The 10,856-nt window shown below is 57.3% G+C and overlaps 1 protein-coding gene across 4 annotated transcripts in view; it reads left to right on the plus strand.

The window, feature by feature from the left end:
- SEC14L1 (SEC14 like lipid binding 1) overlaps positions 1–10,170 on the plus strand; it is a 53,395-nt gene extending 43,225 nt beyond the window's left edge. For 3 of the 4 annotated variants that reach the window (XM_039226364.1, XM_039226365.1, XM_039226366.1), the window contains 8 exons: positions 720–808; positions 2,115–2,185; positions 3,065–3,236; positions 3,511–3,645; positions 5,498–5,632; positions 7,690–7,941; positions 9,188–9,366; positions 9,589–10,170. In XM_039226364.1, coding sequence (XP_039082295.1) covers positions 720–808; positions 2,115–2,185; positions 3,065–3,236; positions 3,511–3,645; positions 5,498–5,632; positions 7,690–7,941; positions 9,188–9,366; positions 9,589–9,694 — 1,139 coding nt within the window. In that variant the 3' untranslated portion in view covers positions 9,695–10,170. The remainder of the gene's footprint in view (positions 1–719; positions 809–2,114; positions 2,186–3,064; positions 3,237–3,510; positions 3,646–5,497; positions 5,633–7,689; positions 7,942–9,187; positions 9,367–9,588) is intronic. The other variant, XR_005527419.1, reaches the window with a different exon arrangement.
- The last annotated feature ends 686 nt before the right edge of the window (positions 10,171–10,856 follow it).

Consider the following 10,856-nt stretch of genomic DNA (forward strand, 5'->3'; position numbering starts at 1 on the left):
CAGGTCTGCGGGGCTGGTCGGGAGCGGGTTCATTCCCGTCCCTTCCCCCGCTCCCCTGTGGTAACAAGCGTCAGGGTCTAGAACGTACAGAGTCTGTGGCTCGGGGACCCGCCGTGGCCCCTGAGACCCACACTGTGGCTGCGGCTGTGCGGCTGGCTTGTGACAGGGCGTCCGCAGAGCCGTGAGGTCCCTCTCAGGCTCCATCCGTTAGACCCCCGGGCTGTGAACACCCAGAGCCCACGTGTGCTGGTTGGTGTGAATGTGAAGATTTCCTGGAAGTCCTTGTTTTCCTTGATCCTTTGGGTGGGAATCCAGGGAAGCTGACTTTAAAAAAAAAAATCAAGATGTTAACATTTGACAGTCCATGAAACGAAAGCATTTTTTCCCTGAAGAATAAGAAATTTAAAATATTCCATCTTCACGAAAAAGGCGTGGCTGTTCTGAGGTTCCCCTGCCGTTGAACGGCGGATCTGTTCAAGCTCCTGGTGGTTTGGGGAGGCCGAGCCCGGTCCCTGCTGGCGGTTAGATGGGGGGCCGGACAGAGGCTGGGTTCCACAGGGCACCCCAGACCCGGGGCGGCGGTTTGGGGGGTCCCCCTACACACACAGCCCACTGTGGCTTCTCGGCGGGAGAGCTCGCCCCTCGTTGAGGTTCCCCCAGTTGCATGGTTGGCCTCTCGGCGGGCCCGGCGCTGATGATGCTCTCCTTCCTCCCCGTAGACGGGCGGCCGCTCTACGTGCTCAGGCTGGGACAGATGGACACCAAGGGTCTGGTGCGGGCCCTCGGGGAGGAGGCCCTGCTGCGATACGTAAGTGCCTCCGGGCGCCCGCTGCTCCCTTCCTTCCCCTCCTCAGCCAGCGCAGGGGCCACGTCGCAGCTGTCCTTCGGGGCCAGCGCAGAGCGCTTTTGCACTTAGGAACGGAAATCTCTTAGTATGTTTGTAGCATTTCAGAAGAGGGCACAGAAGTTAGGATATTGTCCACAGGAAAACGTGAGCAGAAAATCATTACAGCCACTCCACTCGTCAGGGCCTCTGGGGGCCGAGCTGGAGCCCTCTCTTTCCACTGAATTGGTCCCTCCCCTCTCCTCTCGTTTCGAGATGTGTCTCAGGTCAGACCTCTTCATGGTAATTCTTTCCCCGGCACGGCCTTTTGGGGGCGGGGGCGGGGGTTGACCTCTCCCATCTGAACTATTAGAAATGCTTCCCTCCTGCCCCCCTGGACTCCGTCCCCCCCACCCCCCCACGTCCCCATCAGCCCTACAGTGTGGGCAGTTGGGGGAAGAGTGTTGTCCTTAAGCTGAAGAACAAATGAAAACTTTATAAAAAAATTTTTTAGATGTTTATTTCTGAGAGAGAAAGAGAGACAGACTGTGAGCAGGGGAGGGTCAGAGAGAGAGGGAGACACAGAATGTGAAGCAGGCTCCAGGCTCTGAGCTGTCAGCACAGAGCCCGACGTGGGGCGTGAGCCCATGGACCACGAGATCATGACCTGAGCTGAAGCCCAGGCACTCTTCAGACAAAAACTTCAAAGACAAATCTATAGTCCCGTTGTCTTCGAATATCTGCTGTGTATTGTGCTGGCCCTGCCACTCTGTGAGTGCTTACACGTGCACGCACGCCTGGCCGCATGTACACCTGCGCGCACATAAAGACATGGATGGACTGTGTCTCTAGGGGAATGTTTGTGAATCCAAATCCGAGTCCCCTTAGCCGCGCAGCAGGCCCGCTCTCACCCTGCCCTTCCTCGTGGATTTCCGAGCGGGGTAGAGCATCCCCCGCTCGCAGCTGCCTCCCCCTACCCCAGATGCGCGGGTTCCAGAGACAGGTCAGCAGGGCACACCCTCCCCGCCCATCCGGTGACACCTAGCCCTGCTCTCACGGGACGTGGCTGTCACCTTCTCCCACAGGACGTGCTCGTCCTCTGTGGAGAGAGAGAGTCCTTGTCAGGCATGGTTTTGTGCGTACGCGTGTGTCAGAACATCTAAATGGGTGACTCTCTGGGTTGACACGCTTGCCTAAAATGGGCTGTGCTGTTGTCACTTTGTTTCCTAGCTTGTCACAGTGGCGTTACTTAGACTCATTGTGGGGCTTTTTATGGCCCTTTTAATCATAGGTTCTCTCCATAAACGAAGAGGGGCTGAGACGGTGTGAAGAAAACACAAAAGTCTTTGGTCGACCCATCAGGTGGGTGTTGGTTTTGTTTTCCCTTCCGGCTTCTTGAGAATATGAATTAAATACTTCTAGTTGACTTTTAGGACCAAAATCTGGTTTGATTTGTAGGCTTTTAGATTTTTAGACCCCAATCTAAATAGTAGCCTGCTTTCCGCAGTGTTCCCGAAGTAGAAGATGGACAGCCACGTAATATGGTCCTCTGGGAGGGGCGGGGGTGCTGGGTTTTGTCACTCCCGACCCCAGGGCATTGCTGTCCCCTCCCTCCGGGTGGGTCAGCCTGTCTGGTTAGGCTGCGTGGTCCTTGGGAGCCCCGGGGGTGCAAAGAAGTTGCTCCGTATTTCTAGACCATTCTGGGACTGTGCGGTGGTGCAGGGGCTGACACTAGCAGGGGCACAGCTTAACTGGAATGTGAGTTCCACCGTGACAGGAGGGGGTTTCCAGGGATTTCTGTCCCTGCCGTGTTCTCGGCTCCTGAGGCTGGGCCGGACTCGGTGGATGCCTGCGAAAGAGGAGTGTATTGTGATTCATCACAGCGCGCCTTAGAAAGCCAGCCCTGTGCCCTGTTGGGTCAGCACAGGTGGCTCAGGGTGTCACGCGCAGCACGTCACCTTGTTTGCTGGTCACGAGCGCGCCCAGGTGAGGCTGTGATCGGCAAGCCGGGGACGCTTTGCTGCTTGGGGGGCGGGTCCTGCCACCCTGAGCCTGTGTCCTTTCTGTAAGCAGATAGAAATACGGCTGTAACACTTTAGGTTTTAGACACTGGTATATTCTCAGAAATGTATACAAAGGACCGTTTTCCGAGATCAAAAAGCAGAAACAATAGCAGTAGCTTAGGACGTGGTTGGCGAGCGGGCCGCCTGGTGAGTCGCCCGCCTGTCTGCTCGCCTGCAGTTCGTGGACCTGCCTGGTGGACCTGGAGGGCCTGAACATGCGGCACCTGTGGCGGCCCGGCGTCAAGGCCCTGCTGCGCATCATAGAGGTGGTGGAGGCCAACTACCCCGAGACGCTCGGCCGCCTCCTCATTCTCCGCGCCCCCAGGGTGTTTCCCGTCCTCTGGACTCTGGTAGGTCTGGACGCCCTTTCGCAGAAGCGAAGAGCCACTTGGAAGGCAGGTGGGCGTGCTCCACACACGCGTGCATCCCTGACCGTTAGCGCTGACTGGTTAGGAAGTAACAAAACAAACGTGGAAAGATCCACGGCTTCTCAGCCGTTTAAGGGAAGAAAGAGTTCCCGAGTGTCCCGTCAGACCCCCTCCCCGACTCCACCCCCACCGCCCGCTCATACGGTCACATTGCCGTCTTAGTCGTTAAGCCATGGTCGTCTCTCATTACCTACAGGTGAGCCCATTCATCGACGACAACACGAGAAGGAAATTCCTGATTTACGCAGGAAACGACTATCAGGGTCCTGGCGGCCTGCTGGATTACATTGATAAAGAGATTATTCCAGATTTTCTGAGCGGGGAGTGCATGGTATGTATTTAGGCAAGTAGTTCTGTGTTTGGCTGCTTTACGGGGGGGGGGGGGTGTTGGTGGGTACAAATGATTTTCAGAACCTTTAGTTTGGGTTACTGTCTTTCTTTTGTTTTTCTTTTTCTTTTTTTTTTTTTGGCTGACATTTCTCTGACCCCGGGTTGAACTAAATAGAACCACGGAGGTCATTGTTGATAACACGCACGCTTCTTCATCGTTAAGTACTGATGAGGATTTGTTTTAGACTCTAATGTGATTGTAGCTTGCTTTATTCACTCAGCTTTGTGTGGATCAGATTTAACCATCGGGGGTGGGGCGAGGGGGTTGTGCATTTTATAAAAACACTTACCTCCGGATGATTCTCCAAGATGTCCCCCCAGACAGTAATCAGGACAACATGTCGAAGGGGACACACTAAGAGAACCACTTCTCTTCTGTAATCGGGGTTTTTTAATACATTGAGCTGCTCGATTATCAGCCAGACACCTCCACTTGTGTGCCCTGAACTGTGACGAGGGTCCTTGAGGCCCTGAGAGCCCCCAGAGGGTGACCCGAGGGTGAAGGAGACCTGTGGAGGCCCAGGTGGCTTCCTGAAGTGACAGCTGATGCCGGAGGGGGATCCGGCTCTTGTTAGAGGAGGATCTTGGTCATCCTCATGGTGAATAAAGTTACCCGTTTCAGATATGTACCCACTGGGTTTGACACGCGTATTTATTAGCTAACGAGCTGGGCTTCTGGAGGAATCTTTCCGGGCAGGTAGAGGAGCGTTCAGATTCAGCTTTCAGGTATCGTCGGTCGTGCGCTGCAGGCAGCGTCACGGTGCAGTGGGAGGGGCCGGTGAGCTACAGGGCCCTCCTTCCCAGGTGCCGTGACTTTGAGCTGGGAGGTCAGGCGTGCAGCATCCCACAAACGCCTCATGCTGCCTGTGAGAACGGTCCCAAGTGGCCGCTCCTTCTGTTGTGAGCTGGAGCCGAGGGGGTCCCAGCTCCTGGCAGATCGGACCGTGTTTGTCAGGCACTGAGCACCGTGCCATGACCACTGTGCCGAGAGTCCCCCTTCGTCCAAGCGTCCGGTCTCCGGCGCCCGTGCTCTGGGCCCTCCTGCACCCCCACGCCCTGCGCATCCCTGCGCGCGGCCGTCCGATGCCCCTAACAGGACGCCGTGCTGGGACAGGTCTCCAGGCTCGCTGCCTGCTGGCTGGAGACCGTCGTGTGGGTTCCCTGTGTCCTTGCCTCCTGGGGCCTGTGCTGCGACACGTGCTGAGGTGCTGTGAGCCTGAGTCCCGATCATTCTCTCAGGCTCAGCTAGGAAATGTATGGAATACAGATTCTCATTCAACTTAGCCTGTTTGCAGTGGATTCAGAAGAAACTCTCCTTTGTTGTTTTTCATCTGGTGTTGTGGGCCAATCCCCTGACACAGGTCAGACACGACGCTCTCCTCGCTGGTTATGTGTATCCTCACGGTAACTGCACGTAATGAAGAAATGCCTGTCGTTGCTGAGAATCCAGCTTTTCTGAATGTATCATTGCCTCTTACAGGGCAGTGTAAATGCTTGTGGTTCTTACGTAAACCAGCTTTAGAAATTGAGGTCAGTGCCTCATAAATATTAGTGTAAATTCTGTGCTAAATCAGCTTCCGCTTGTTCTCATTTATTTAAAGTAAGACACGTGTTGAAGAGGTTCTTAAAAATTAGTTTGCTAAGTCCTGCAGAAGAGTATGACCTTGCCAGTGTTTTCCACTTCCTGAGCAGCCCGGAGGAGCCGAGCTTGCTGGGACGTGGCCCTTGCCGGCACAGTGCCCGGGGGTTCCTGTGTCTGCACGTGGCTTTTATTGCTGTGTTTGTATTTCCAGTGTGAAGTGCCCGAGGGCGGACTGGTGCCCAAGTCTCTGTACAGGACGGCGGAGGAGCTGGAAAACGAGGACCTCAAGCTGTGCACCGAGACCATCTACCAGTCTGCCAGCGTCTTCAAGGGAGCCCCGCACGAGGTGCGCCCTCCGCGGCGACGGCTGCTCTCCCCAAGGAGGAGCTCTTTGGCCGGCCTTCTGAATAGAATGTAGTTTAGGGAAATCAAATGCTTTTCTGGTCTTTGTCTTTAGGTTGTTGATTGCTTTTTATTTTTTCCCCTAAACCTTTTGTGGCGGCACATGTCTACACTGCAGGGCAGGCATCTCTCAGGGCCCCTGTGCTTGGAAGGAGACCAGGCCGCCTGATTTCCAGATACCACTTAGTGCAGGGATGAGGGGCATGTAGGAGGCCTTTCCTGTTAAGGTCAAGATTTTTGACTCTTGGGTTTAGGTGATTTAATGATTACATAGGGCTGGTTTCATTTCTCTTTTTTCCTGATTGAGCTTTGGTTATTTAGATTTTAAGGAATTTGCCCATTTTCGGAGGTCAAGTGGAGTGAGGAGAAGGCACATTTCTATTCCCTTCTTGCTGTCAACGTTTGGTGTGGAAGCAAGAGCGCTTGCGTTTTGTATACACCGTGTGTCCGGTGGCGACGTTGTGAGCGGTCTGAGCTGTGAGGGCTCCCAGCCAAGTCCCCTTTCCCGAACTCCAGGCAGCTTTGTGCCTTGAGGGTTGTTGCAAGGACGCGGCGCTAGATGCCGAGCGGGCAGTCAGGAGAAGGGGCCGTGGGCTTGGGCCGCTGCTGGTGGCCAGGAGCTGAGCCCTTACTGCCACCCACCATGTGTCCGTGCCTCTGTGTGTGCTGGAACGGCCAGCCAGCCACCTGTGGGGGGACGGACTGTCGCCGTGTTTGAAGAAGCAGAGACACGTTCGGTGTGCCTCGTTCCTAGGTCCTGTAGGGAAATCTTGAATTCTCAGGACGTGGCCTTCAGGATTGTTTATGTTAACTTTCTGTACGGAGACCAGGCTCGAAGAGGTGGAGTTCTCATTTCCCGTTCCTCCGGTGACTCCCTCTTGTCTGTGGTACAGAGCTCAGTGGCACACGGCGCTGCTGTGAGTCCTAGGGTGTGTGTGGAAGTGTGAACGGCTTCTACATCGCAACGCTAGAACTCACTTTGGGGATTAAGTGACACGCAGATCGAGGACAGTGCTGCCCCTTAGACGAAGGCTGAATTCAGTGTCCCCCTTGTGAGTGCAGGAGGGAGGGGGCCTGTGGGCAGAGGGGCTGCGTCTGGGGAGAGCTGGGCCCCTGGGGAGCTGCCTCGCCGCAGGAAGAGACCTGCGGTTCCCAGAAAGGACTCTGGTGCTCCCCAGTCTGCTCTTTAGGGAGATTCCAGAGTGGTACTTCTGCGGTGAGAAGGGGCGGTGGTGGAAGGGGAGGGTCTGACTGACGACAAGCAGATGGCCCTTCCAGGGAAGAGGGGGCCCCGGCCTCGGCTTTGGAGAAGTTTCCGAGCGAACACAGAGCTTCGGACAGCTGGGTTCAATTCTCACGTCCCTCCCGTAGTCATGTTCTGAACTGTATCACTTTGATCAGCCCCTACTGGGAAAGTCTATAGGGGCACGAGTTAGGAAGTTTGGTTTTAGGTTGGTGCTTGGCCCCGGGGGCCCCTCCCCTGCCCTGTGCCACGTGGCTCTTCTCTCCCCGCCCTGCGCTGGCTGCCACTGTTCCTGGCAGGTGTCCGTGCCCTCCCCTTGCCCGGGATGCTTCCTTCCGTTCCTCCACGTGCCCTCTGTTTAGCTTGCGCCTTCTCTGGACCTTCCTCATGCTCGCCAGCCTGGGGCAGCCCGTGGAACCACTTCTGTGCCTTGTTGAGTTACTGCTGTGCAGATAAGGCATTTCTACAGCCAGGACCCGGTGTTGCGGACCGAGGATCGTGCAGGGGGGCCGTCTCGGGCTGTAGGGGTACTTGACAATGAGCAGGAGCCATCGGTCGAAAGAAGGGAGAGCTGGAAGGCTGGGTGACTGAACGTGGCTGTAGGGAAAGAGATGGCTGACATGACACATGTCCCTCCCACGACACACACATAGCTGGGCCGGAAAGCTCCTCCAGGGATGAAGCTGCCGCAGTGATAGTGACGGCATAGGTGGAGTCTCGTGCTCCCCTCAGTTGCTTAACGAGATCTCTTTTCCCAGATCCTCATTCAGATCGTGGATGCCTCTTCGGTGATCACTTGGGATTTTGACGTGTGCAAAGGGGACATCGTCTTCAACATCTACCACTCCAAGAGGTCGCCCCAGCCTCCCAAGAAGGAGTCCCTGGGGGCGCACAGCATCACTTCCCCCGGCGGCAACAACGTGCAGCTAATAGACCGGCTGTGGCAGCTGGGCCGGGACTACAGCATGGTGGAGTCACCCCTGATCTGCAGGGAAGGGGAGAGCGTGCAGGTGCGCCTTCGTGACTGTGTGTGGTCTCGAAAGGGAGGGGGTCTCTCGTCTGTGGGCGAGCGCAGGGGGCGTGTCCGCTTCAGCTCCGGTCAGAATGTCACTGAGGAGAAAGAACCCAGACCTGGGTGACGGTTCTGGACTCATTCCATGACTTGTATCTAAAGTGCACGAGTGTTTTTAGAAGGTATTTTCACGAAAGTGACATGGAGGAAGGGAGGGGCGCTATGTGCGCTATTGCAGTGGGAGAGCAGGCTTCGGCCAAGAGGAGGCTCACCCTAGGTCAGCAGGGGAGGGTCACCCTAGGTCAGCAGGGGGAGACGCCTGTGCCCCAGGACTGCTGCCCGTCATTGCCGAGCATCTGATTCACGTACAAGTGCTCTGTCGGCTCCTTTGCTAAGTTGCGGCAGGTTCGTGTCAGCGCTCGTACTGGGAGTGGTGGTCAGCTGCCCGATGGGGTCTGCTCTTGCTGCCTTCACAGTTTTCAGGGAGAGAGAAGCCTGCCACTGTGCGCTGGGCTGAGGAGCAGAGTAAAAGAGGATCTTGCTCAGCTTTAAAAGTAACGGACAGCGTGAGGTCAGGCCCAGAATTAACGGAGGAAGTCGTTTCTGCAGGTTGTCGTTCACATCCTACTTTAGATTGACATCCTTTTAACATTTTTTTTAATGTTTATTTATTTTTGAGTGAGAGAGACAGAACATGACAGGGGAGGAGCAGAGAGAGGGAAACACAGAACCTGAAGCAGCTCCAGGTCCGAGCTGTCAGCACAGAGCCTGTTGTGGGGCTCAAACTCACAAGCTGTGAGATCATGACCTGAGCTGAAGTCGGACGCTTAACCTACGGACCCCCCAGGTGCCCCTACATTGACATCCTTTTGGCCAGAATACTCTGGGAAGATGGTTGGAAGCAGGTCCAGGAGAGCATTGCCTGGTCCGATGGCCTTTTTTGAGCCCCTTACAGCTGAGTGAAGGGTGTCCCGAGCTCACCCAGCCTGCCCGGCGCCTGCCCCTGTGGTGGCTGTCCTCCCCATGAGGCTGCAGGGCCTCCCCAGCTCCCAGCGGGGCCCCTGCAGGACTGGCCCCGGTAGTGAAGTGAGTGGCAGGGCCCTCCCCCCCCGCCCCGCAAGGTGGCCAGCGGTCCCTGGCGTCCGGGTGGGCTGGGGAATGCTCCTTGTGGCAGCCGCCGTGGGTGGGCGTGGGGGAGGGGCTGGGCAGGGAGGTCTCAGGCAGCACCGCCCTCTTTGTTCCAGGGCTCGCACGTGACTCGGTGGCCAGGCTTCTACATCCTGCAGTGGAAGTTCCACAGCATGCCAGCGTGCGCCGCCACCAACCTGCCCCGCGTGGACGACGTGCTGGCCTCCCTGCAGGTGTCGTCCCACAAGTGCAAAGTGATGTACTACACCGAGGTGATCGGGTCTGAGGACTTCCGGTACGGGCTCCCCTCCCCGTTGCGCGTCTTGGGTACAGGTGGGAGTGACCCTCTGTGTGCCCGGGCAGTGGGGGCCCGGCCCCGGGGGACCCGCTCTGTGACGGCCGTGGGGGCCGAGCAGGTGGCAGAGAGCCGGGCGGCCGGGAAGTCGGGCAGGCAGTGTGTGTGGGGGGGGCTGGCGGCGGGACCCTCACGCCTCACCCCTCCCTGTGCTGCCCACAGAGGCTCCATGACCAGCCTGGAGTCCAGCCACAGCGGGTTCTCGCAGCTGAGCGCCGCCACCACCTCCTCCAGCCAGTCCCACTGCGGCTCCGTGGTCTCCAGGTAGTGCCCGGTGCTCCCCGGATGGCCCGCCGGTCTCCGCCAGCTGCCGGCCCCCCACCTGTGCTGCGTGGACCCCTCGGCCTTTCGGGAGCGGGGAGCTGTCCGGGCAGTCCGCGAAGTCCTCGGTCCCAGACTCTCTCAGCAGGTAGTTTTAACTCTGACTCAATAGCCATAGATTTTGTATACGGTGTGCACAAAATCAAACCAGAGCACAAGGGCTCCCTTGAAAGAGAAGTCGTTTGTATACAATTAAGAGGTTGACTTTGTCTCCGAAGTTGATGCAAAAAATGTTTCCAGCAACCTCGTCCACACGCTGCCCGTCAGCGGATGAGACCCCGCCCCGCCCTTCAGAGGCGCCGCCACCCCACCCGGCGCAGGAGCTGCCGCCGACTCGGCCATTGCCACGTGCAGGGGCTCTCGGGGACTCCCCGACGCCAGGAAGCCGCCGCCATCATTAAACACTTTCTCTTTCCTCCTTTTCACATCTTTCTGATACTTTGAGAGCAGGACTTTTCTGTCCGTGAAGTGCGCGGAAGGGGTTCATGCGCTTGCCCTTTGGTGTGTTGTCCTTCCCGCGGCCGCTAGTTCAGAGCTCCCTCCGGATGGGTGTCCCCGCTGCCTCCCCAGAGCCCGGGGGGCCCTTCTCATCACTGGAGGGACATTTTGAAGACTGAGTCGTGTTTGCCGTCTCGAAATTGTCCGGTGTCCGCTTGAGCTAACTGGGTTCTCGCCATGCGGCTGCTCCTTGAGGGCGTGTGGCCTGCGGGAGCCACGCTGCTTTGTAAAAGGAAACTGCGGGCTTTGGGGGCATGTGCGCATGTGCAGGCACGTGGGTGGGGGTGGCAGTTGTGCGAGTGGCTGTGATTGCAGGTGTGACCATGGCAGTAGTGGGGGGGCACATGCATGTTAGAGTGTGCGGGGGTGCGTGTGAGTCAGGTGGTGCTAGCGGGTGCGTGCGTGCGAGGCGGTGCACTCGGGGGGGAGGGGGGTAGCAGTGTGATGCAGGGGGCTTGTGCGCGGGAGGCAGTGCGTGTGTGTGTGGCAGTGCACGCAGGGCGGTATGGGGAGGGTAGCAGCGTGATGCTGGGGGGAAAACGGGTAAAGTAGAAAGTGAGTTAAGTTACAAGGGATTCTTCGTAGCAGCGAATTGGAACGTGAGCTTCGCT

Source organism: Hyaena hyaena, unplaced genomic scaffold, assembly GCF_003009895.1.
Source record: "Hyaena hyaena isolate Hyena2069 unplaced genomic scaffold, ASM300989v1 scaffold_21, whole genome shotgun sequence".
Lineage (NCBI taxonomy): Eukaryota > Metazoa > Chordata > Mammalia > Carnivora > Hyaenidae > Hyaena > Hyaena hyaena.